This window comes from Pseudophryne corroboree, chromosome 2, assembly GCF_028390025.1.
Source record: "Pseudophryne corroboree isolate aPseCor3 chromosome 2, aPseCor3.hap2, whole genome shotgun sequence".
NCBI lineage: Eukaryota > Metazoa > Chordata > Amphibia > Anura > Myobatrachidae > Pseudophryne > Pseudophryne corroboree.
In genome coordinates this window covers 246,235,378-246,263,252 of record NC_086445.1, presented here as the reverse complement: position 1 = coordinate 246,263,252, position 27,875 = coordinate 246,235,378, and the positions used below count along the sequence as shown (strand labels likewise).

Genomic DNA, 27,875 nt, shown 5'->3' with positions numbered 1-27,875 from the left:
GCTGTATTCAATACACACATGAATATAATATTACAAAGATACAAGCTCGCACAATAAAAAAAAAAAAAAAAAAATACTTCCATGCTCACACACTTTATATTAATACAAACAAACAAACAAAACCTTTCATTGGGAAGCGGTTACAATGACGGCAGTCGCGATCCCAGTGGTCAGGATACCGACGTCAGGATCCTGACCACTGACATGCAGACAGTCGGAATCCCAGCTAACAGGGGCTATTTCCACTCGTGGGTGTCCATGACACCCATAGAGTAGGAATAGAACCTGTGGCGAGCGCAGTGAGCCCGCAAGGGGCTTTGTTGCGCTCACCCCCCCTGCTGACATTCTGGCGGCCGGGATCCTGGCGTCAGTACTCAGTATACTGACCGTCGGGATCCCGGCCGCCGGCATATCATACCCAACGCCTTTCATTTGCATGTACACACACAGTAGGTACCATACACTTTATTAATTGTTCACAGATTTGCAGTACAATATAGAGCTTCAGGTTTCATGCAGAAAGTGCCTACCTTTCTCCTCTGGGTCTCATAAATCAAGAAAGAACCTAAACCCAACAGAGCTCCAGCCGTGGAGAGTCCCCATTTCCAGTGGTTTGTTCTGGACCTTGCCTCAGTGCTATGATTTTGGCTGGATGTGGTGCCTGGTGTACAGATTCGCATACACAGAAACATCCGTCGCTGCAGCCTGTCCAACAAGACACAAAGAGACCCATGAGCCTTATAAAGTGTACAGTAAGTTATGGACCATAACTCAACAAAATTTCTATACAGTGAAAGTAATTCTACAGAGTTCCATCCTTTTCCATAATTTGGATATTAATGCATTCACATATCATTAATATGTGTACACTAATTATATCCATAATTAGTGGTGGTTTGATTAACAGATTTGAACTTCAAATATAGGACCTAATTCAGATGTGGTTGGAGTTGCTATGACAGCGCTGCATGGTGGCGTCTATTACAAGCAGACGCCTCCTGCTGCAGTAGTGATAGAACCTGCGTCTTAGGATGCAGCATCGGATCTATCACCCCCCCAACAGGTGGCTTATGGCACCCATGGTGCCGCGCAAGCCGGCCATCGCAGAGGCCAGGAAATCCCTGTCCTACGACGGCGGTCGCTGGCCTCTTCAATCCCCCTAAACGACTGCGATGCGCCAACATTTTCACAAGCGGAGGCTGTTACTGCCCCATCCCTGCCATCTAGACATCAGGAGACTGTCAATCATTGACAGTCTGCTGCTGCTCTGCGCCCTGTGTCGCAGGACCTGTTTGCGCATGCGGAAATCGGTACTTTGCGGCGATGGGGGCAGCTCCAACCACATCAGAATCAGGCCCATAGTGTGTAAAGACTTTTCATGAAATGCAGGAGTAAAACACTGAACAGAACATATCAGCTGCAAATAATATGATAAGATAAAAGCCATAAAATGACTTAACTATGAATAATGTAGGAAACAGAAGCCAATATGAGGGATAAGTCCTTATGAGCGATGGGTTACTTAGGATATGACCACAGTAAAGTTTAAAGTCCATGTGACCTTTTGTTCGGAGCTAAATGGACACTGTGTACAGTAACTATATGAAAGGGTCGTTGCTGGGAGATGGTGTGATTGCACAATGACTTATTAAATGTTCTCTAAAAGCACCATATGTGCAGTTCTCTGCAGGCTGAATGGATGAAGCACATGAATTCTCTGCAAGTGCCCACTGCGCCACAGCCTGACCTGATCCTAGCCCATCAAATGTCCCCAGATAAAGGAAACAAAATAAAAAAATCTGACACTAGAATGTCCATGAGCTTAATGAGGAAGAAAATGCCATAGCTATATTAGGAATAGGTACAGTAAGTGGCAGAGGGTGAGATTTACAACAATACTGTAAGTAGATAACGATTTCACTAGTTGTGCACTGACACACAAATGAAAGCTTATGGGGGAGAGATGTAATATAGGAATCACTGGAATCAGTTGTAGCGTATTTAGGGTCTGATTCACGTTGGATCGCAATAAGCGATCCAGCTGCAAAAACTGCTAAGAGGATGTGGGTGCATGTGCCTGCATTTTCTGCAGACGCCCCACAGATAATGCGATCACCTCTGCCTGTCAATAAGGCAGAGGCATTCGCATGGCGGGGGGGTCGGCAACAAAGAAACGGTGGGCATGACTGGGGCATGATCGGGCAGCTGCGTGGTGTCACACGCAGCCACTGTAATCAGAAAAATGGTGTCGGACCTCACTTTTAGCGATCATGTTGAAATTGCAGTCGCACCGGAATTTTCAGCGTGGCCGGGAGGGGGGGCGCTGATAGAATTTGCAATCCTTACTGGATCGGGTCCTTAGAGGGGGAAGGGGAGGGGGAAGGCAGTATTAGTAACCAGCAGATGATCCAGCAAGCTGCAGGAGATAACTTGGACCTAACTTTGGGCATTTCAGATAAAATGATTCTACAGTTTTGCCAAATTTTTATAACAGGCATTTACCAAATAGAGAATTGCCTGCAATGCTCTTTTACCCTGCTGACAAATGGAATAATGTAAATTAAGACACCCACTGTATGCATTGTGTTAACAACTATTTTTAATGAAATAACCATAGGAGACAGCTGAGCATTCCGGATCATAGCCTGACCAAACATTTACTATCTCGGGCTTGAGTAATAAAAGTAAATTATTAATCACAAACAGCAGGCCTTACCTTTGCGGCCTGGTGAGGCTGCGTAGAGCCAGTGCAGGAATCCCATGTAGAAGCTTCATGTCTCTTTGACCAAAGAAAAGAATATGGTTCCCTCTGTAGTATAAACCTGACCAAAGAAGAAGTGGTGAAGGGACGGTTCAATACAAGATACAAGTTTACAAAAAAAAAGATTAAAACACAACCTTAACTGGATCTTATTTTTATTGTGTAACTCTCCGGATGAAAGGCCTTGCTTGACTGAGAATGTGTTGTCTACTCCTGCCCTACCACCCACTACACAAAGACATTAGACATAACACATTTACTCTACATACATTTCTTGGTGACTGCAACCCAATGGGCTTAAATAGTTTTTGCTCCAACTTTTATTTTATGCCAAGATCAAAATTTTCCCCCACTACTACGGATGGGGGAAAATAAGAATTTACTAATTCTATTTCTCGTAGTCTGTAGTGGATGCTGGGAACTCCGTAAGGACCATGGGGAATAGACGGGCTCCGCAGGAGACTGGGCACTCTAAAGAAAAGATTAGGTACTATCTGGTGTGCACTGGCTCCTCCCTCTATGCCCCTCCTCCAGACCTCAGTTAGGGAAACTGTGCCCGGAAGAGCTGACATTACAAGAAAGGATATTTTGAATCCAGGGTAAGACTCATACTAGCCACACCAATCACACCGTACAACTTGTGATAACCTTACCCAGTTAACAGTATGAACAACAACTGAGCCTCACTCAACGGATGGCTCATAACAATAACCCTTATTTAAGCAATAACTATATACACGTATTGCAGAAAGTCCGCACTTGGGACGGGCGCCCAGCATCCACTACGGACTACGAGAAATAGAATTACCGGTGAGTAAATTCTTATTTTCTCTGACGTCCTAGTGGATGCTGGGAACTCCGTAAGGACCATGGGGATTATACCAAAGCTCCCAAACGGGCGGGAGAGTGCGGATGACTCTGCAGCACCGAATGAGCAAACACAAGGTCCTCCTCAGCCAGGGTATCAAACTTGTAGAACTTTGCAAAGGTGTTTGAACCCGACCAAGTAGCCGCTCGGCAAAACTGTAAAGCCGAGACCCCTCGGGCAGCCGCCCAAGAAGAGCCCACCTTCCTTGTGGAATGGGCTTTTACTGATTTTGGATGCGGCAATCCAGCCGCAGAATGAGCCAGCTGAATCGTGCTACAGATCCAGCGAGCAATAGTCTGCTTTGAAGCAGGAGCACCCAGCTTGTTGGGTGCATGCAGGATAAACAGCGAGTCAGTCTTCCTGACTCCAGCCGTTCTGGAAACATATATTTTCAAAGCCCTGACTACGTCCAGCAACTTGGAGTCCTCCAAGTCCCGAGTAGCCGCAGGCACCACAATAGGTTGGTTCAAATGAAACGATACCACCTTTGGTAGAAATTGGGGACGAGTCCTCAATTCTGCCCTGTCCATATGGAAGATAAGATATGGGCTTTTACATGACAAAGCCGCCAATTCCGACACATGCCTAGCCGATGCCAAGGCCAACAGCATGACCACTTTCCACGTGAGATACTTTAGTTCCACGGTCTTAAGTGGCTCGAACCAGTGGGATTTCAGGAAATCCAACACAACGTTAAGATACCAGGGTGCCACTGGTGGCACAAAAGGGGGCTGAATATGCAGCACTCCCTTAACAAACGTCTGAACCTCAGGCAGTGAAGCCAGTTCTTTTTGAAAGAAAATGGATAGGGCCGAAATCTGGACCTTTATGGACCCCAATTTTAGGCCCATAGTCACCCCTGACTGTAGGAAGTGCAGGAATCGACCCAGCTGGAATTCCTCTGTAGGGGCCGTCCTGGCCTCACACCAAGCAACATATTTTCGCCATATACGGTGATAATGCTTTGCTGTCACGTCCTTCCTAGCCTTAATCAGCGTAGGAATAACTTCATCCGGAATGCCTTTTTCCGCTAGGATCCGGCGTTCAACCGCCATGCCGTCAAACGCAGCCGCAGTAAGTCTTGGAACAGACAGGGCCCTTGTTGCAGCAGGTCCTGTCTGAGAGGCAGAGGCCATGGGTCCTCTGTGCGCATTTCTTGCAGTTCCGGGTACCAAGTCCTTCTTGGCCAATCCGGAACAATGAGTATTGTTCTTATTCCTCTCTTTCTTACTATTCTCAGTACCTTGGGTATGAGAGGAAGAGGAGGAAACACATATACCGACTGGTATACCCACGGTGTCACTAGGGCGTCCACAGCTATCGCCTGAGGGTCCCTTGACCTGGCGCAATATCTTTTTAGCTTTTTGTTGAGGCGGGACGCCATCATGTCCACCTGTGGTAGTTCCCATCGGTTTCCAATCTGTGTGAAGACTTCTTGATGAAGTCCCCACTCTCCCGGGTGGAGGTCGTGTCTGCTGAGGAAGTCTGCTTCCCAGTTGTCCACTCCCGGAATGAACACTGCTGACAGTGCTTGCACGTGATTCTCCGCCCACCGAAGAATCTTTGTGGCTGCCGCCATTGCCATCCTGCTTCTTGTGCCGCCCTGGCGGTTTACATGGGCGACCGCCGTGATGTTGTCTGACTGAATCAGCACTGGCCGGTTTCGAAGCAGGGGCTCTGCTTGACTCAGGGCGTTGTAAATGGCCCTTAGTTCCAGTATATTTATGCGTAGAGAAGTCTCCAGACTTGACCACAGCCCTTGGAAGTTTCTTCCCTGAGTGACTTCCCCCCATCCTCGGAGGCTTGCATCTGTGGTCACCAGGACCCAGTCCTGTATGCCGAACCTGCGGCCCTCGAGAAGGTGAGCACTCTGCAGCCACCACAGAAGAGACACCCTGGCCCTTGGGGACAGGGTGATCAGCCGATGCATCTGAAGATGCGATCCGGACCACTTGTCCAACAGATCCCACTGAAAGATCCTTGCATGGAACCTGCCGAAGGGAATGGCTTCGTATGAAGCCACCATCTTTCCCAGGACTCGCGTGCAGTGATGCACCGATACCTGTTTTGGTTTCAGGAGGTCCCTGACCAGAGATGCTAATTCCTGGGCCTTCTCCACCGGGAGAAACACCTTCTTCTGTTCTGTGTCCAGAATCATGCCCAGGAAAAGCAGACGCGTCGTAGGAATCAGCTGCGACTTTGGAACATTCAGAATCCAGCCGTGCTGTTGCAACACTTCCTGAGAGAGTGCTACGCTGATCAACAACTGCTCTCTGGACCTCGCCTTTATGAGGAGATCGTCCAAGTACGGGATAACTATAACTCCCTTCTTCCGAAGGAGTATCATCATTTCGGCCATTACCTGGGTAAATATTCTCGGTGCCGTGGACAGGCCAAACGGCAACGTCTGGAACTGGTAATGACAGTCCTGTACCACAAACCTGAGGTACTCCTGGTGAAGTGGGTAAATGGGGACATGCAAGTAAGCATCCTTGATGTCCAGCGACACCATAAAATCCCCCTCTTCCAGGCTTGCAATAACCGCTCTGAGCGATTCCATTTTGAACTTGAATTTCTTTATATAAGTGTTCAAGGACTTTAAATTCAGAATGGGTCTCACCGAACCGTCCGGTTTCGGTACCACAAACATTGTGGAATAGTAACCCCTTCCCTGTTGAAGGAGGGGGACCCTGATAATCACTTGCTGGAGGTACAGCTTGTGAATCGCCACCAGTACTACCTTCCTTTCCATGGGGGAAGCTGGCAAGGCTGATTTGAGGTAACGGCGGGGAGGAGTCGCTTCGAATTCCAGCTTGTATCCCTGAGATACAATTTATACAGCCCAGAGATCCACCTGTGAGCGAACCCACTGGTTGCTGAAGTTTCAGAGACGCGCCCCCACCGCACCTGGCTCCGCCTGTGGAGCCCCAACGTCATGCGGTGGACTTAGTGGAAGCAGGGGAGGACTTTTGTTCCTGGGAACTGGCTGCATGGTGCAGCTTCTTACCTCTACCCCTGCCTCTGGCAAGAAAGGATGCACCCCTGACCCTCTTGCCTTTCTGAGAACGAAAGGACTGCATTTGATAATATGGTGCTTTCTTAGGCTGTGAGGAAACCTGAGGCAAGAAAGTTGACTTTCCAGCTGTCGCTGTGGACACGAGGTCCGATAGACCGTCCCCAAACAATTCCTCACCCTTATAAGGCAAAACCTCCATGTGTTTTTTAGAATCAGCATCTCCTGTCCATTGCCGAGTCCATAAGACCCTCCTGGCAGAAATGGACATAGCATTAATTCTAGAGCCCAGCAGGCAAAAGTCCCTCTGAGCATCCCGCATATATAAGACGACGTCTTTTATATGGCCCAGGGTTAGCAAAACAGTATCCCTGTCGAGGGAATCTATGTCGTCTGACAGAGTATCTGTCCATGCTGCTACAGCACTACACATCCAGGCTGAAGCAATAGCAGGTCTCAGTAGAGTACCAGAGTGTGTATACACTGACTTCAGGATAGCTTCCTGCTTTCTATCCGCAGGCTCCTTTAGGGCGGCCGTATCCTGAGACGGCAGGGCCACCTTTTTAGATAAGCGTGTCAGCGCCTTGTCCACCCTAGGGGATGTTTTCCAACGTAACCTGTCCGTTGGCGGGAAAGGGTACGCCATCAGTAACCTCTTAGAAATCACTAGTTTCTTATCAGGGGAACTCCACGCTTCTTCACACAATTCATTTAATTCATCAGATGGGGGAAAAGTCACTGGCTGCTTTTTCTCCCCAAACATATAAACCCTCTTGGTATTAACAGGGTTAATCTCAGAAATGTGTAATACATCTTTCATTGCAATAATCATGTATCGGATGGCCTTGGTCATTTTAGACTGTAAATGTGCCTCATCATCGTCGACACTGGAGTCTGACTCCGTGTCGACATCTGTGTCAACCATCTGAGATAGAGGGCGTTTATGAGCCCCTGACGGTTTCTGAGTCGCCTGGGCAGGCGCGGGCTGAGACCCCGGCTGTCCCAAGGCTGCAGCGTCATCAAACCTTTTATGCAAGGAGCTTACATTGTCGTTTAAGACCTTCCACATATCCATCCAATCAGGTGTCGGCCCCGACAGGGGCGACACCACACTTATCTGCCCTTGCTCCGCCTCCACGTAACCCTCCTCATCAAACATGTCGACACAGCCGTACCGACACACCGCACACACACAGGGAATGCTCAGACTGAGGACATGACCCCACAAAGTCCTTTGGGGAGACAGAGAGAGAGTATGCCAGCACACACCACAGCGCTATATAACACAGGGATTTTCACTTATAATAAGTGATTACCCAATAGCTGCTTTATATGTCTTATTTGCGCCTAAATTTATGTGCCCCCCCTCTCTTTTTTTATCCTTCTTGTACCTGGATACTGCAGGGGAGAGCCTGGGGAGCTGCTTCCAGCGGAGCTGTGAAGAGAAAATGGCACTGGTGTGCTGAGGAAGAAGGCCCCGCCCCCTCAGTGGCGGGCTTCTGTCCCGCTTTCTGTGTAAAAAAATGGCGGGGTTTTTTACATATATACAGTGCCAGACTGTATATATGTATTTTTATTGCCAAAAGGTACTTCAATTGCTGCCCAGGGCGGCCCCCCCCAGCACCCTGCACCCTACAGTGACCGGAGTGTGTAAGTGTGCTGGGAGCAATGGCGCACAGCTGCGGTGCTGTGCGCTACCTTAAATGAAGACAGGAGTCTTCTGCCGCCGATTTCGTCGTCTTCAAGCTTCTGTTCTTCTGGCTCTGCGAGGGGGACGGCGGCGCGGCTCCGGGAACGGATGATTGAGGACAGGTGCCTGTGTTCGAACCCTCTGGAGCTAATGGTGTCCAGTAGCCTAAGAAGCACAAGCTAGCTGCAAACAGGTAGGTTTGCTTCTCTCCCCTTAGTCCCACGTAGCAGTGAGTCTGTTGCCAGCAGAAGCTCACTGAAAATAAAAAAACTTAATAAATACTTTTTCTAGTAAGCTCAGGAGAGCCCACTAGGAGCACCCAGCTCTGGCCAGGCACAGATTCTAACTGAGGTCTGGAGGAGGGGCATAGAGGGAGGAGCCAGTGCACACCAGATAGTACCTAATCTTTTCTTTAGAGTGCCCAGTCTCCTGCGGAGCCCGTCTATTCCCCATGGTCCTTACGGAGTTCCCAGCATCCACTAGCACGTCAGAGAAAATGGGTTTGATTGGCCCTTGTCCAAAATTAACCCTAGCATGTTCATGTACATGTGTTTCGGGCAGATTAGATGGGCCAAGTGGTTCTCATCTGCCATCCAATTCTATGTTTCTATGTACTTCATAAAAAGTGGGTTATGCTCCTTGAACATCATTTTGGATCTATACTCTCTTCCTGATATTTGCATTCTCAGACGCTTGAGCCTTGTGGAAGAGCGTTAGATTTGTCTGCCTGATGACTGGATCGTTGGCTGCCAGCAAATCAGATACAATCATCTGAATGAGAATTCGGTGGCTGCTGCATTTCACTCACAGCTACAAGTCGTGGTGAACACAAATTCCAAGGTACTTTATCTCAGAAATGCTGCAGGTGCCTGGGGTTGAGTTTCCCATGTGTACTTCTTACAAAAGACTGTGGGGTCTATTCATGAAGCAGTGAAAAGAGTGGAGAAGTTGCCCATGGCAACCAATCAGCTGCTCCGTACAACTGTATAGTATGCAAATTATAAATGTTACTTCCGATCCAAGCACATATAGATGTCACTACTTGTACCTTTGGTGATCTATGATCAGATCCCCAGACATCAGGCAATAAGAATACTTTAAACAGTTTTTGATTAAAGCAGATCTTAACATGGGATTTATATACCCAGCCAAGTAACATTAATGTCATTGGATAGGAATCTCCATGACAGCTTGGAGAAACTGGCTGAAGAGGAGGAGCCAATCTTACGACACATTCATATCACATAATGGCCCCTATGGCTAGGCGCATCCCGCTGTTGGGATGAGCCATAGAGCTGCTCACTGTATATAATGCAAATTGGTTGCTTTTATTAATGCCATGAAAAAAAGGATGGCCTGTGGTAAATTATATCAGGGCAAGAGGAGTCTGTAGCGTAAACCTACCATGTGTTTATGCCTTTGTATTTTAAGGTGAACTGTTAAGATTAAATTCCTCATCTTGCATTTACAACTGTAGATATCAGTATTATACGGTGATATAAGTGATCAGTAAAGGTCAAATAGCAAAAATATAAGACAATAAAATTTAAATGTTAACAAAACAGTGAAGACCCCAGTCTATTTTGCCTAGATCAGTGGTTCCCAAACTTTTTTGAATCACGGCACCCTAGAGTATCAGAAACTTTGTCACGGCACCCCTAGGCCAAGAGTTTCTTATGGAGAATTTTAGAAAAATTCTTAAATTAAGTAAATTGTTTTTATAGATCACCTTTAGGTTTAATTATGTGCTGAGAGACAAGATTCACTTCTGTTTGTCCAAACATTTTATGATTGACAGCACCAGTACTGGTTTTGCCTATTATATTGACCATAAATCATTTAAATTGGTTCTGGACCACCAACCTGAGGCACCCCTGCAAGTGTTCCGAGGCACCTCAGGGTGCTATGGCACACAGTTTGGGAACCACTGGCCTAGATAGTAACTGCAGCCCTACCGATACTTCCTGTACAGAGTAAAGTGGATTGCTAATGCATTTATGTAACCTGGTCCTTTATATGGTCTTCCTTTCTCTGTATCTCACAGATAAGGTGTGAGCAATAGATAATCTGCAACTATTTACACATATCCAATAAACCACAAACGGAACAGCTTTCCATGGATTAGACGCAGTGTACTTTATTGCCAAGTTCAACATAGTTCACACGGGATTAATATCATTTCTTATCTTAATGTAGGAGGACTGATAACCTTTGCTACTAACTAATGGATCATAAACCCAACTGCATCATTTCCCACATCAAACCGGCTAGACCAGCTCAACACACTAAAATGCATGGTTCCACAAAATAACTACAAGAGTTCATTTACCACATTGATCAGTTTTCTGTCACCAATAAAAGTAATAAACTGTAATCCAAATATTATGTAAGAAAAAAAAAACGTTTATTCACTTTTCAAGAAACCCTGAGAACAGAAGTTTCAGCCAGCATCAAAATGTGGAAGATAGCAGGCTAATGTATCCATTAATAATGAAATTACTAGAGCTGCATAAACACGGTGCGACCCGTGAGGCGTCCGATATCGGATATATTGACGCCAGAGGTCTGCCTGCCTGCACCCACTATAAGTGTGAGGTGTTGTGCAGCCAATTCCCTGTGCAAAATGTGCCCCATACATGGGAGGGGATCTGGTCTCTTGGTCGACAGTAAGTAGGTCGACAATGTTTAGGTCGACCACTATTGGTCGACAGTAACTAGGTCAACAGGGTCTTTAGGTTGACAGGTCAAAAGGTCGACATGAGTTTTTCAAATATTTTTCCTTTTTTTTAACTTTTTCATACTGAATGATCCACGCGGACTACGATTGGGAATAGTAACCTGTGCCGAGCACAGCGGTACGCGAGCCATTCGAGGGGACACTGTGCACTAATTGGGGTTCCCTGTCACTGTACGGAGAAAACGACACCAAAAAACCCCATGAAAAACTAATGTCGACCTTTTGACCTGTCGACCTACACCATGTCGACCTAAAGACCCTGTCAACCTACTTACTGTCTACCAATAGTGGTCAACCTAAACACTGTCGACCAACTAACCATCGACCTTACATACCACACCCACATGGGAGGGCAGCATAGATGTAATCTTTCACACCCAGCGATATAATGAATCATAGCTTAAATTCACTGTACAGTATATAGTTATAGGGAGATATTCTGCAAACTCTTCCTAACCATCTGTTGCTGGGAGGAGGGGCAATTTAAAGGAACCAATTCATTATACAAAAATGTTGGAGGAACAATCAAACAAAAGACGGAGGAACAATTAACCCTTTATTCCAACAAAATGCCTCATACACAGGCTCACCATAATATCCCTTTACACTGGGACTAAACAGGTTCTGTGGCTGGCTGACTTCAAGTTAAGTGTATTTAATCAGCCACAGAACCTGTGTAATTCATGAGTGTCCGGGTTTAAAGAGATAGTTTGGTAAGACTAGTTATAGAAGTCTTTTTTTCCCAGAGAGACAGGTTAAAAACAAAATAGCTGTGTTACTAGTGTTTGGTGCGGACTGAATGTTTCCTTAATTCCCTAATCACAGCAGATGCAGACTACAGAATGCCAATGCTAGTAAAATCACCCCAAAAAAAAAAAACCAAAAAAAACTGGAAACTGGAACATCTAAGCGTGTAAGATATTTGCCAAGTCCCCACTGGCTTAAAGAACAACTCACATAATTAGCCAGCTTACTATTCTAGAGCCATTTCTGAAAAAGGTGTTCCCTCCACAACAAACGAAATGTGTGTGTCACTTGGGTTTCCCAGAAAAAGTTTGGATCACCATGCATAAAATAAGATTTTACTTACCGGTAAATCTATTTCTCGTAGTCCGTAGAGGATGCTGGGGACTCCGTAAGGACCATGGGGATAGACGGGCTCCGCAGGAGACATGGGCACTTTAAGAAAGAATTTAGTTCCTGGTGTGCACTGGCTCCTCCCTCTATGCCCCTCCTCCAGACCTCAGTTAGAGAAACTGTGCCCAGAGGAGATGGACAGTACAAGGAAAGGATTTTGTTAATCCAGGGCAAGATTCATACCAGCCACACCAATCACACCGTATAACTTGTGATAAACTTACCCAGTCAACAGTATGAAAACAACATATCATCAGTGCAAGACCGATGCAACTATAACGTAACCCTTATTGAAGCAATAACTATATACAAGTATTGCAGAAGAAGTCCGCACTTGGAACGGGCGCCCAGCATCCTCTACGGACTACGAGAAATAGATTTACCGGTAAGTAAAAACTTATTTTCTCTAACGTCCTAGAGGATGCTGGGGACTCCGTAAGGACCATGGGGATTATACCAAAGCTCCCAAACTGGCGGGAGAGTGCGGATGACTCTGCAGCACCGATTGAGCAAACATGAGGTCCTCCTCAGCCAGGGTATCAAACCTATAGAATTTTGCAAAAGTGTTTGAACCCAACCAAGTAGCAGCTCGACACAGCTGTAGTGCCGAGACCCCCCGGGCAGCTGCCCAAGAAGAGCCCACCTTCCTAGTGGAATGGGCCTTGACCGATTTTGGTAACGGCAATTCAGCCGTAGAATGCGCTTGCTGAATCGTGTCACAAATCCAGCGAGCAATAGCTTGCTTTGAAGCAGGGGCACCAATCTTGTTGGATGCATACAGGACAAACAGCGCTTCAGTTTTCCTGACTCTAGCCATTCTGGCCACGTAAATTTTCAAAGCCCTGACCACATCAAGTAACTCGGAATCCTCCAAGTCACGTGTAACCACAGGCACCACAATAGGTTGGTTCATATGAAAAGATGATACCACTTTCGGCAGAAATTGCGAACGGGTCCGCAATTCTGCTCTATCCATATGGAAAACCAGATAGGGGCTTTTATGTGACAAAGCTGCTAATTCTGACACACGTCTAGCCGAAACTAAGGCTAATAACATGACCACCTTCCAGGTGAGATATTTTAACTCCGCCGTTTTAAGTGGTTAAAACCAGTGTGACTTTAGGAAACTTAACACCACGTTAAGATCCCAAGGTGCCACCGGAGGCACAAAAGGAGGCTGAATACGCAGCACTCCTTTTACAAACGTCTGAACTTCTGGTAGAGAAGCCAACTCTTTTTGAAAGAAAATGGATAGGGCCGAAATCTGAACCTTAATGGAGCCTAAGTTTTAGGCCCAAATTCACTCCAGTTTGTTGGAAGTGAAAGAAACGGCCCAGATGGAATTCTTCCGTAGGAGCATTCCTGGCCTCACACCAAGAAACATATTTTCGCCATATACGGTGATAATGTTAAGATGTCACGTCCTTCCTAGCCTTTATCAGCGTAGGAATGACCTTATCCGGAATGCCTTTTTCCACTATGATCCGGCGTTCAACCGCCATGCCGTCAAACGCAGCCGCAGTAAGTCTTGGAACAGTCAGGGGCCCTGTTGCAACAGGCCCTGCCTTAGAGGAAGAGGCCACGGATTTTCTGTAAGCATTTCCTGCAGATTCGGATACCAGATCCTTCGTGGCCAATCTGGAACAATGAGGATTGTTCTCACTCCTCCTTTTTCTTATTATTCTCAACCCTTGGGTATGAGAGGAAGAGGAGGAAATACATAGACTGACTGGAACACCCACGGTGTCACTAGGGCGTCTACCGCTACTGCCTGAGGGTCTCTTGACCAGGCGCAATAACTCTGCAGCTTTTTGTTGAGGCGGAACGCCATCCTGTCTATCTGTGGCAGTCCCCACCGAACTGCAATCTGTGCGAAGACTTCCTGATGAAGTCTCCACTCTCCAGGACGTATGTCTGGTGAGGAAGTCTGCTTCCCAGTTGTTCACTTCCGGAATGAACATTGTTGACAGTGCTCTTACATGATTCTCCGCCCAGCGAAGAATTCTGGTGGCTTTCGCCATCGCCACTCTGCTCCTTGTGCCGCCTTGGCGGTTTACATGAGCTACTGCAGTGACGTTGTCTGACTGGATCAGAACCAGTTGGTCGCGAAGAAAGGTCTCCGCCTAACGTAGGGCGTTGTATATGGCCCTTAGTTCCAATATGTTGATGTGAAGACAAGTCTCTTGACTTGACCAAAGACCTTGGAAATTTCTTCCCTGTGTGACTGCTCCCCAGCCTCGGAGGCTCGCGTCCGTGGTCATCAGGATCTAGTCCTGAATGCCGAATCTGCGGCCCTCTAGAAGGTGAGCACTCTGCAGCCACCACAGGAGAGATACCCTGGCCCTGGGGGATAGGGTGATCAACTGATGAATCTGTAGATGTGACCCGGACCACTTGTCCAGTAGGTCCCATTGGAAAGTCCTCGCATGGAACCTGCTGAAGGGAATGTTTTTCCCAGGACTCGAGTGCAGTGATGCACTGACACCTGTCTTGGTTTCAATAGGTCCCTGACTAGAGTCATGAGTTCCTGGGCCTTCTCTATCTGAAGGTAAACCCATTTCTGGTCTGTATCCAGAATCATACCCAAGAAGGGCAGACGAGTTATAGGAACCAACTGTGACCTCGGGAAATTGAGAATCCAGCCGTGTTGCTGTGACACCTTCAGCGAAAGTGACACGCTGTTCAACAACTGCTCTTTTGATTTCGCCCTTATTAGGAGATCGTCTAAGTATGGGACAACTGTGACTCCTTGCTTGCGTAGAAGCACCATTATTTCCGCCAATTACCCTGAAATTGGTAATGACAATCCTGTACCGCAATTGTCAGGTACGCCTGATGGGGTGGATAAATGGGAACATGAAGGTATGCAGCCTTTATGTTTAGATACACCATCAAATCCCCCCCTTCCAGGCTGGCGATGATCGCTCTGGGCGATTCCACTTTAAATTTGAACCTTTTCCCGTATAGGTTCAGAGATTTTAATTTTAAAAATAGGTCTGACCGAACCGTACGGTTTCGGGACTACAGCCAAGGTTGAGTCATATCGCCTTCCTTCTTGCAGGCGGGGAACCTGTTGGAGATACAATGTGTGAATTGTATTTAATATTGTCTCCCTTCCTGGGGGAGAAGCCGGTAGGTCCGATAAGAAAAAACCAGCGAGGAGGCACCTTTCGAATTCCAGCTTGTAACCCTGAGAAACAATTTTTTTATTGCCCCGGGAACCACCTGTGAGTGAACTCAGATGTGGCTGAAGAGACGAAGACGTGCTCCCACTGGGGCGGACTCCCTTAGCGGAGCTCCAGCGTCATGCGTTGGATGTAGTAGAGGCCGGGGAGGACTTCTGTTCCTGGGAACTAGCTGTGCCCTGTACCCTTACCTCTGGTAAGAAAGGACGCTCCTCGTACTTTCTTGTTATTCTGCGACCGAAAGGACTGCATTTGATAATGTCGTGCTTTCTTAGGCTGTGAGGGAATATAAGCCAAAAGATCAGAATTACCAGCTATAGCTGTGGAGACCAGGCCCGAGAGCCCTTCTCCATACAATTCCTCAGCCTTCCATATGCCTCTTTTAGTTGGCATCACCTGTCCATTGCATGTTCCACAGGACACTTCTAGCAGAAATCGACATAGCGTTGACTCTAGAACCCAGTAGACTAATGTCTCTTTGGGCATGTTTTATATACATATAAGACAGCATCTTATATATATATATATATATATATATATATATATATATATATATATATATATATATATATATATATATATTATATATACATACACACACACACACACACACACACACACATATATACTAGGGTCAATACCATGGAATCCTTATCTAGGGTTTCAATCTCCGCTGATAAGGTATCTGTCCACGCTGCTACAGCGCTATAAACCCATGCCGACACCATCGCCGGTCTGAGTAGTGTACCAGAATGTGTGTAAATGGACTTCAAAGTACTTTTACTGTAAGCTATCTGTTAAGTCAGCGCTACCTTTTGGGTAAACGTGACAAAGCTTTGTCCACCCTAGGGGAAGATTCCCATCGTATCCTGGCCCTAGTAGGGAAAGGATACTCCCTGAGAATTCTTTTTGGGAAGCTGCAGCTTCTTGTCTGGAGATTCCCGCTCTTTTTCTTCATGAGAGGAGGGAAAGTTACCTCAGCTTTCTTCCCCTTAAACATGTGTACCCTCGTGTCAGGGACAGATGAGGCATCAGTGATATGCAAAACATCTTTTATTACAATAATCATATATTGAATACTTTTCTGCCAGTTTTGGCTGTAACTTTGCATTATCGTAGTCGACACTGGAGTCAGACTCCGTGTTGATATCAGTGTCTATTATTTTGGATAGTGAGCATTGTGAGACTCTGAAGGTCTCTGCGACATAGGGACAGACCTGTGTAGATTCACTGTCTGTTCTCTAATCTTTTGTGCAATAAATTTACCTCAGCACTTTATTTCACATATCCAATCAGGTGTCGGCGTCGTCGACGGAGACACCACTCACACACATTTGCTCCATCTCCTCCTTAGGAGAGCCTTTTACCTCAGACATGTCGACACACACGTACCGACACACCACACACTCAGGGAAAGCTCATCTGAAGACAATTCCCCCACAAGGCCCTTTGGAGAGACAGAGAGAGAGTATGCCAGCACACACCCCAGCGCTATATGACCCAGGAAAAAACACAGCAATTTAATGTTTACCCAGTAGCGCTGTTATTATCTGCGCCGAATTATGTGCCCCCCCTCTTCTTTAAAACCCTCTCTTCTACCGTGGTATAAGCAGGGGAGAGTCCGGGGAGCTTCCTCTCAGCGGTGCTGTGGAGAAAAACATGGCACTGGTGAGTGCTGAGGGAGAAGCCCCGCCCCCTCGACAGCGGGCTTCTGTCCCGCTAAAAGTGTAAAATTGGCGGGGGGTTAATGTGTGTGTGTGTATGTATATATATATATATATATATATATATATATATATATATATATATATATATATATATATAAGTGTCCAGCTGTATATATGCTCCTTTTGCCAAATAAGAGGTTTATATTGCTGCCCAGGGCGCCCCCCCCCCCTGCGCCCTGCACCCTTACAGTGACCAGAGTATGTGAGGTGTGTGGGAGCAATGGCGCACAGCTGCAGTGCTGTGCGTTACCTCAGTGAAGATCATGAAGTCTTCTGCCGCCTCTGAAGTCTTCTTTTCTTCTCATACTCACCCGGCTTCTATCTTCCGGCTCTGCGAAGGGGACGGCGGCGCGGCTCCGGGACGGACGGCGAGGGTGAGATCCTGCGTACCAATCCCTCTGGAGCTAATGGTGTCCAGTAGCCTAAGAAGCAGGACCTAGCTTCAGAGAGTAGGGCTGCTTCTCTCCCCTCGGTCCCACGATGCAGGGAGTCTGTTGCCAGCAGAGCTCCCTGAAAATATAAAACCTAACAAAATACTTTCTATCAGTAAACTCAGGAGAGCTCACTGAAAAGCACCCAGCTCATCTGGGCACAGTATCAAACTGAGGTCTGGAGGAGGGGCATAGAGGGAGGAGCCAGTGCACACCAGGAACTAAATTCTTTCTTAAAGTGCCCATGTCTCCTGCAGAGCCAGTCTATCCCCATGGTCCTTACGGAGTCCCCAGCATCCTCTAGGACGTTAGAGAAAGAGTAGTAGTGGTAGTTTCAAAATAAGCCCTGTTCCGCCCACTTCATCGGACATTGTGCTACCTTGTCTATCAGTGCTCCATACAGTGATTGTGGGAGGGACACTCAATGTCCATGTCTGTATACATACTTCTCCAAGCAGCAACAATTATATACTTCTTTACCTTTCTGGTTTTCAGAACTTTGTGGAGAAAGATTTTTCCAGATAATGGACCTCATACCTGTATATCTTTCTGTAATGTGTAAAGGGCCCTACACACTTAAATATATATAAGTGAACGATATGCACGTACTCGTTCATATCGTTCAGTGTGTAGGCACCAACGATGAACGATGTGCGGCCCCACGCTCGTTCATCGTTGGTGCCGAGTTGCTTATGAGATGCAGGCCAATATGGACAATCTCGTGCATATTAGCATGCACTGCTATGGAGCCGGGTGATGGAGGAAGAAACTTCACTCCCCCGTCACCTCCCCCCTACTGCCGGGTCGCCCGTCGGCCATATCCGCCGTCGGGCAGCTCGGGGGCGGGTCGCTGAATGTGTAGGGGGCATTATATCTTTGACCATTTCTTTTACAGGCTTTCTGCCCATAATCTTATAAAATGTGTGTGTTAAAACTTGTACAAAAAGGTTTGACGATCTTATTACCCACCTAGACTCACATAGTTCTACCTGCCCCTATTAGCAGGCCCATTTATCAGTATTCACACTTTGTGTAATCTGGGCACGATATTAGCGCCCACAGTAGCAATACAGTATGAGATTGTACCGTCAGAATGTATTAAAGAGCACAAGCAGGGACAGAAGCTCTGAAAGGAGCCTGTCCCTGCGATGTGCTCAGAGTGAAGAGTCCGCATCAGCAGTCTCTTCACTTCTCTAACCGGACTTCTACGCATTTGCAGTCTACTGACCACGCATGTGCGGCAGCCACTGCAAGGGAGGGTTTCAGCACTACCCACTCCCGGTAAACTTTTGAAGAGTGTAGCCCATAGGCTACAGCGAATAATGTCATCTTTATTGGGTATCATCTGTGAGGGCCAAGCTTGGTAAATAAGACAGTGTCACATTCCCCATATGGGGACTGCGGCTCCTGTCGGGAATGGATGGATATCCAATACATGCTGCGGTCACTCCATCATACATGCGTGTGAGACTTGATATTTGCAGGTACCCCCCCGAAAATGTCTGTCTGTTTTTGGAAAATATGCCACAAAAAAAAATAATCATAAATGGTCCCCATAAAGTTTATAGGTAAAAGTATAGAAATGTAAATTTTAGGTTTAGCTGTCAGAGGACAAAAGACAAACAGACTGTTCAAATATACATTTTCCACAAGAGCACTCGCTGACAAAGGTAAAAAGTGACTCAACTGTTATCAGCAATGGCAGACACGTTATAGGACAACTTCCTGAGGAGGGGGCAGCGGTGCTGGGGGGGGAAGGATGGTTAGAAGGTTGGAGGAGATTTTAAACTAGGAGCCTGGGGGGAGGGTTTAGCTAGAAACTACGGGTCATGCAGTGAGAATAGTGGGGATGGCGGTAGTAAACGAAATGGGGGAGAAGTTGGGGGGAGGGTAAGAGCAGGCGGTAAGGTTACTAACATGGGTACTAAAAGGGATTTTACCAAAGCACTAACCAATGACGATTACAGGTCATCATTGCTACATAAGGTGAAAGATGTCCCTAACGCAAGGGAAAATACTTATCTTAGTTGTATGTATGTAAACGCCAGAAGCATTACTGGTAAAAAGGGTGAACTAGAAATACTTGCAGCAAGCAAACAGTATGATATTATAGGCATTACTGAAACTTGGTGGGATGAATCTCATGATTGGACAGTCAATCTGGAGGGCTATACACTGTTTAGGAGAGACAGACTAAATAAAAAGGGTGGAGGGGTGTGTCTTTACGTAAAGCCGTTTTTAAAACCTGATATACGGGAAGATATTCAGGAGGGGACTGTAGACACTGTCGAGACATTATGGGTAGAAATTGCATGCGGGGAAAAAGGAATAAAAAAAGTTAGTATTGGGTGTATTGTATAGGCCGCCTGGTATCAACGCATCTGATGAGGAATTGTTACTAAAGCAAATTGAAAGAGCAGCAGGAGTAGGAGACATAGTAGTGATGGGAGATTTTAACTATACAGAGATAAACTGGAAAAACGATTCATGTGATACTGCTAGGGGAAATATGTTTATAAACACACTTAATGATAACTACTTCGTCCAACTAATTGAGGAACCAACTAGGTACAATGCAATCTTAGACCTGGTATTAACAAACAATGGGGATTTGGTATCAGGTATTATAGTAGGGGAACCCATAGGAAACAGCGACCACAATATGGTCACATTCAATATCAGTTTCCATAAACAGCCCTATACTGGATCAACTAGGACTCTAAACCTTAGCAAAGCAAATTTTGAAAAGATGAGGGTATTTTTCAGGGATATTGAATGGGAAGGTTTGTTTTTAGGAAAAAATACTACGGAGAAATGGGAGGTACTAAAATTCCTGCTAGCTAAAAATACACTCAAATTTATTCCTATGAGTAGCAAAAAAAGGAATAAAAATCATAAACCGATGTGGCTTAACAAAAAGATTAAGGAACTTATGGGCAAGAAAAGGCGAGCATTTAAAAAATACAAATCTGACGGGGAAGCAGTCATTTCAGCACTATAAGGTATGTAACAAAATTTGCAAAAAGGAAACAGCGGCTAAAGTAGAAACTGAAAAACTAGTAGCAAAGGAAAGCAAAGCGAATCCCAAAAAATTCTTTAAATACATTAATAGCAAGAGATTAAAGAAGGAGAGTATAGGCCCTTTAAAAGACAAGTTGGGAGTCTTAAGCAAAAATGATAATGACATAGCGGACACACTAAATGAGTTTTTTTCAACAGTATTCACTAGAGAGGAGGACCCATTTCAGGGACTGACACACAATCTCAATAATGAGAATATCCCACTGATAGGTACTTATTTAAGCGAGGAAGTAGTCTGTGACCGATTAAAACATTTAAAGATTAATAAATCACCAGGGCCCGATGGTATTCACCCAAGGGTTCTAATGGAGCTTCACTCTGAACTGGCAAAACCGCTATCTTTGATCTTTAAGGATTCAGTTATATCAGGTATGGTTCCCAAAGACTGGCGTATAGCGGAAGTAGTGCCTATATTCAAAAAGGGAAGTAAAGCTGAACCAGATAATTATAGACCAGTTAGTCTTACATCTATACTGGGGAAAGTATTGGAAGGTATTCTAAGAGATAGTATTCAGAAGTTCCTTGAAGTCAATAAGGTCATTAAAAGGAATCAACATGGGTTTATGAAGGACAGATCCTGTCAAACCAACTTACTTGGCTTTTATGAAACAGTAAGCGCAAACCTAGATCAGGGTAAAGACGTGGATGTAATCTTTTTAGACTTTGCCAAAGCGTTCGATACTGTACCACACATGAGACTTATCTACAAGCTACAAGAATCAGGGCTAGGAAGCACAATATGCACTTGGGTCAAAAACTGGTTAGATAATAGGGAGCAGCGCGTTGTGGTTAATGGATCTTTTTCAACTTGGACTAAAGTGCTAAGTGGTGTGCCGCAAGGCTCAGTATTAGGACCGCTATTGTTCAATATTTTCATTAACGACCTAACAGAAGGTCTAGAGAGCATGGTGTCAATTTTTGCAGATGATACCAAATTGTGTAAGGCTATAAATACAGAGGAGGATGCCGAGTCTCTTCAGAACGACTTCGTTAAATTAGAAGCATGGGCAGCCAAATGGAGAATGCGCTTCAACACAGACAAGTGTAAGGTAATGCACTGTGGTAACAAGAACAAAAATTACACCTACCTACTAAATGGGGTAAAATTAGGGGATTCTGTATTGGAAAAGGACTTAGGTGTCCTCATAGATAGCAAGCTAAGCAGTAGTACCCAAAGTAGGACTGCAGCAAAGAAGGCTAATAATAAGAATTTACTCACCGGTAATTCTATTTCTCGTAGTCCGTAGTGGATGCTGGGAAATCCGTATGGACCATGGGGAATAGACGGGCTCCGCAGGAGACTGGGCACTCTAAAAGAAAGATTAGGTACTATCTGGTGTGCACTGGCTCTTCCCTCTATGCCCCTCCTCCAGACCTCAGTTAAGGATACTGTGCCCGGAAGAGCTGACACAACAAGGAAAGGATTTGGAATCCAGGGTAAGACTCATACCAGCCACACCAATCACACTGTACAACTTGTGATAACCATACCCAGTTAACAGTATGAACAACAACTGAGCCTCATTAACAGATGGCTCATAACAATAACCCTTTAGTTAAGCAATAACTATATACATGTATTGCAGAGAGTCCGCACTTGGGACGGGCGCCCAGAATCCACTACGGACTACGAGAAATAGAATTACCGGTGAGTAAATTCTTATTTTCTCTGACGTCCTAGTGGATGCTGGGAACTCCGTAAGGACCATGGGGATTATATCAAAGCTCCCAAACGGGCGGGAGAGAGCGGATGACTCTGCAGCACCGAATGAGCAAAGGCAAGGTCCTCCTCAGCCAGGGTATCAAACTTGTAGAACTTAGCAAATGTGTTTGAACCCGACCAAGTAGCAGCTCGGCAAAGCTGTAAAGCCGAGACCCCTCGGGCAGCCGCCCAAGAAGAGCCCACCTTCCCTGTGGAATGGGCTTTTACCGATTTAGGATGCGGTAACCCTGCCGCAGAATGAGCTTGCTGAATCGTGTTCCAAATCCAGCGCGCAATAGTTTGCTTTGAAGCCGGAGCCCCCAGTTTGTTGGGTGCATACAGGATAAACAGCGAGTCAGTTTTCCTGACTCCAGCCATCCTGGCTACATAGATTTTCAAATCCCTGACTACGTCCAGCAACTTGGAAGCCTCCAAGTCCCGAGTAGCCGCAGGCACCACAATAGGTTGGTTCAAATGAAACGCTGATACCACCTTTGGGAGAAATTGGGGACGAGTCCTCAATTCTGCCCTGTCCATATGGAAGATCAGATACGGGCTTTTACATGACAAAGCCGCCAATTCTGAAACACGCCTGGCTGAAGCCAAGGCCAACAGCATGACCACCTTCCACGTGAGATACTTTAGCTCCACGGTCTTAAGTGGCTCAAACCAGTGTGATTTCAGGAAATCCAACACAACGTTAAGATCCCAAGGTGCCACTGGAGGCACAAAAGGGGGCTGAATATGCAGCACTCCCTTAACAAACGTCTGAACTTCAGGCAGTGAAGCCAGTTCTTTTTGAAAGAAAATAGACAGGGCCGAAATCTGGACCTTTATGGATCCTGATTTTAGGCCCATAGTCACTCCTGCCTGTAGGAAGTGCAGGAATCGACCCAGCTGGAATTCCTCTGTAGGGGCCTTCCTGGCCTCACACCAAGCAACATATTTTCGCCATATACGGTGATAATGGTTTGCTGTCACGTCTTTCCTAGCCTTTATTAGCGTAGGAATAACTTCATCCGGAATACCCTTTTCCGCTAGGATCCGGCGTTCAACCGCCATGCCGTCAAACGCAGCCGCGGTAAGTCTTGGAACAGACAGGGCCCCTGCTGTAACAGGTCCTGTCTGAGAGGCAGAGGCCATGGGTCCTCTGAGATCATTTCTTGTAGTTCTGGGTACCAAGTTCTTCTTGGCCAATCCGGAACGATGAGTATAGTTCTTACTTCTCTCTTTCTTACTATCCTCAGTACCTTGGGTATGAGAGGAAGAGGAGGGAACACATAAACCGACTGGTACACCCACGGTGTCACCAGTGCGTCCACAGCTATCGCCTGAGGGTCCCGTGACCTGGCGCAATATTTTTTTAGCTTTTTGTTGAGGCGGGACGCCATCATGTCCACCTGTGGCAGTTCCCAACGATTTACAATCTGTGTGAAGACTTCTTGATGAAGAATCCTTGTGGCTTCTGCCATTGCCATCCTGCTTCTTGTGCCGCCCTGGCGGTCCACATGGGCGACCGCCGTGATGTTGTCTGACTGAATCAGTACAGATTGGTTTTGAAGCAGGGGCTCTGCTTGACTCAGGGTGTTGTAGATGGCCCTTAGTTCCAATATATTTATGTGTAGAGAAGTCTCCAGACTTGACCACTGTCCTTGGAAGTTTCTTCCCTGAGTGACTGCCCCCCATCCTCGGAGGCTTGCATCCGTGGTCACCAGGATCCAGTCCTGTATGCCGAACCTGCGTCCCTCGAGAAGATGAGCACTCTGCAGCCACCACAGCAGAGACACCCTGGCCCTTGGGGACAGGGTGATCAACCGATGCATCTGAAGATGCGATCCGGACCATTTGTCCAACAGATCCCACTGAAAGATCCTTGCATGGAACCTGCCAAAGGGAATTGCTTCGTAAGAAGCCACCATCTTTCCCAGGACTCGCGTGCAGTGATGCACCGACACCTGTTTTGGTTTCTGGAGGTCCCTGACCAGAGATGACAATTCCTGGGCCTTCTCCTCCGGGAGAAACACCTTCTACTGTTCTGTGTCCAGAATCATTCCCAGGAAAAGCAGACGCGTCGTAGGAATCAGCTGCGACTTTGGGATATTCAGAATCCAGCCGTGCTGATGCAACACTTCCTGAGAGAGTGCTACGCTGACCAACAACTGCTCTTTGGACCTCGCCTTTATGAGGAGATCGTCCAAGTACGGGATAATTATAACTCCCTTTCTTCAAAGGATTATCATCATTTCGGCCATTACCTTGGTAAATATTCTCGGAGCCGTGGAGAGACCAAACGGCAACGTCTGGAATTGGTAATGACAGTTCTGTACCACAAACCTGAGGTACTCCTGGTGAGGTGGGAAAATGGGGACATGCAAGTAAGCATCCTTGATGTCCAGCGACACCATAAAATCCCCCTCTTCCAGGCTTGCAATAACCGCCCTGAGCGATTCCATTTTGAACTTGAACTTCTTTATATAAGTGTTCAAGGATTTTAAATTCAGGATGGGTCTCACCGAACCGTCCGGTTTCGGTACCACAACATTGTGGAATAGTAACCCCTGCCCTGTTGAAGGAGGGGGACCTTGATTATCACCTGCTGGAGGTACAGCTTGTGAATTGCCGCCAGTACTACCTCCCTTTCCCTGGGAGCAGCTGGCAAGGCTGATTTGAGGTAACGGCGAGGGGGAGTCGCCTCGAACTCCAGCTTGTATCCCTGAGATACAATTTGTACAGCCCATAGATCCACTTGTGAGCGAACCCACTGGTTGCTGAAGTTTCGGAGACGCGCCCCCACCGCACCTGGCTCCGCCTGTGGAGCCCCAACGTCATGCGGTGGACTTAGTGGAAGCAGGGGAGGATTTTTGTTCCTGGGAACTGGCTGCCTGGTGCAGCTTCTTTCCTCTACCCTTGCCCCTGGCCAGAAAGGATGCTCCTCTGACCCGCTTGCCTTTCTGAGGCCGAAAGGACTGCATTTGATAATACGGTGCTTTCTTAGGCTGTGAGGGAACCTGAGGTAAAAAAGTCGACTTCCCAGCAGTTGCTGTGGATACGAGGTCCGAGAGACCGTCCCCAAATAATTCCTCACCCTTATAAGGCAAAACCTCCATGTGTTTTTTAGACTCAGCATCACCTGTCCACTGCCGAGTCCATAATACTCTCCTGGCAGAAATGGACATTGCATTAATTCTAGATGCCAGCAGGCAAATGTCCCTCTGTGCATCCCGCATATATAAGACGACGTCTTTTATATGTTCGATGGTTAGCAAAATAGTATCCCTGTCGAGGGAATCAATGTTGTCTGACCGGGTATCAGTCCATGCTGCTGCAGCACTACACATCCAGGCTGAAGCAATAGCAGGTCTCAGTAGAGTACCAGAGTGTGTATACACAGACTTCAGGATAGCTTCCTGCTTTCTATCCGCAGGATCCTTTAGGGCGGCCGTATCCTGAGACGGCAGTGCCACCCTTTTAGATAAGCGTGTTAGCGCCTTGTTCACCCTAGGGGATGTTTCCCAATGTAACCTATCCGTTGGCGGGAAAGGGTACGCCATCAGTAACCTCTTAGAAATCACTAGTTTCTTATCAGGGGAACTCCACGCTTCTTTACACAAATCATTTAATTCATCAGATGGGGGAAAAGTCACTGGCTGCTTTTTCTCCCCAAACATAATACCCCTTTTGGTGGTAACCGGGTTAATATCTGAAATGTGCAATACATCTTTCATTGCAGTAATCATGCATCGGATGGCTTTTGTAGACTGTACATTTGTCTCATCCTCATCTACACTGGAGTCAGACTCCGTATCGACATCTGTGTCTACCATCAGAGCTAGCGGGCGTTTATGAGCCCCTGACGGCTTCTGAGTCGCCTGGGCAGGCGCGGGCTGAGACCCCGGCTGTCCCAAGGCTGCTGCGTCATCGAACCTTTTATGTAAGGAGTTGACACTGTCGGTAAGACCTTCCACATATCCATCCAATCAGGTGTCGGCCCCGTCGGGGCTTCTCTCCCCTCAGTCCCACGTAGCAGTGAGTCTGTTGCCAGCAGATCTCACTGAAAATAAAAAACCTAACAAATACTTTCTTTCTAGCAAGCTCAGGAGAGCCCACTAGGAGCACCCAGCTCTGGCCGGGCACAGATTCTAAGTGAGGTCTGGAGGAGGGGCATAGAGGGAGGAGCCAGTGCACACCAGATAGTACCTAATCTTTCTTTTAGAGTGCCCAGTCTCCTGCGGAGCCCGTCTATTCCCCATGGTCCTTACGGAGTTCCCAGCATCCACTAGGACATCAGAGAAAAGATATTAGCATGCATAAAACGGGGTATTGATGCTAGGGACGAGAGTATTATACTCCCGTTATATAAATCACTAGTGAGGCCACACCTTGAATACTGTGTACAATTCTGGGCACCGTACTACAAAAAGGATATCCTGGAGCTTGAAAAGGTACAGAGGAGGGCGACCAAACTAATTAAGGGCATGGAGACGATGGAATACAAGGAAAGGCTTGAAAGACTAGGCATGTTTACATTGGAAAAGCGGAGACTAAGAGGGGACATGATCAACATCTACAAATATATAAGGGGACAATACACAGAGCTGTTTTTGGTTAGATCAACACAGAGGACTCGTGGACACTCGCTCAGGTTAGAGGAGAGGAGATTCCGCACAATACGGCGTAAAGGCTTTTTCACGGTAAGGACAATACGTGTTTGGAATTCCCTGCCCGAGGGAGTTGTAATGGCGGAATCTGTCAACACCTTTAAGAATGGGTTAGATAAATTCCTAATGGATAAGGATATCCAGGGGTATGGTGCATAGTCATGCATTATAGTTACTATAAATAGGGATAAAATGCAACGGCTGACAGCAGCATCAGTCAGAAATTTTAGTCAAATCATCATGCATAGGAGACCACAAATAGGTTGAACTCGATGGACAATTGTCTTTTTTCAACCTCAGATACTATGTTACCCTGAACACCAACACGAAATCCACCCCTCCAGAACTGACGGACATCTGGTCTGAGCTGTATGTCTACAGCTCATATTTTTTATACCACAGATATTAAAGATGAAGTTTTCAGTGGAGATGAAGGAGTCAGAAGAAGCCTTCATCACCTTAGCTTGCACTGCGGGCACCATCGCCCAGAATAATGGGTGGCCTCGATGGCTCTAACAGTCCTGTGATGCAATGTCGAATATTTAACGGTGAATGGGAAGTGCATCAATGCAGTCACCCTTCTCATCCTAGGCCAGTACGAAGTTCCAAGAGGAGTGTGTACCACCAGGGAATACAGCTATTTTAGACAGGACAATAACAGCTATTTAGGATTCAGATGAATCTGTATATAATAACATTTTATATATTTATATTTTCGGTGTATAAAATCTGACACTTATAGTATGCTAAAAGGCTTAAGGGATTGCTTGTGCCACAGTTACCTAATTAAGTCACGAGAATCAAACAGAATAGGAACCAAACTGTTTTGTCTTGTCAGATAACATTTTCAAGATTTTAGAACACTCCTGTTTCTAAAGCATTGTA

The 27,875-nt window shown here is 46.4% G+C and overlaps 1 protein-coding gene across 3 annotated transcripts in view; it reads right to left on the bottom strand.

Annotated features, from left to right (window-relative positions):
- Positions 1-27,875, bottom strand: part of SUOX (sulfite oxidase) — a 44,853-nt gene that overhangs the window by 4,382 nt on the left and 12,596 nt on the right. For all 3 annotated transcript variants that reach the window (XM_063952612.1, XM_063952610.1, XM_063952611.1), the window contains exons 2-3: positions 2,717-2,822; positions 531-705 (exon numbers count right to left, since the gene is read on the bottom strand). In XM_063952612.1, the coding sequence (XP_063808682.1) occupies positions 531-705; positions 2,717-2,775 (234 nt within the window). In that variant the 5' untranslated portion in view covers positions 2,776-2,822. The remainder of the gene's footprint in view (positions 1-530; positions 706-2,716; positions 2,823-27,875) is intronic.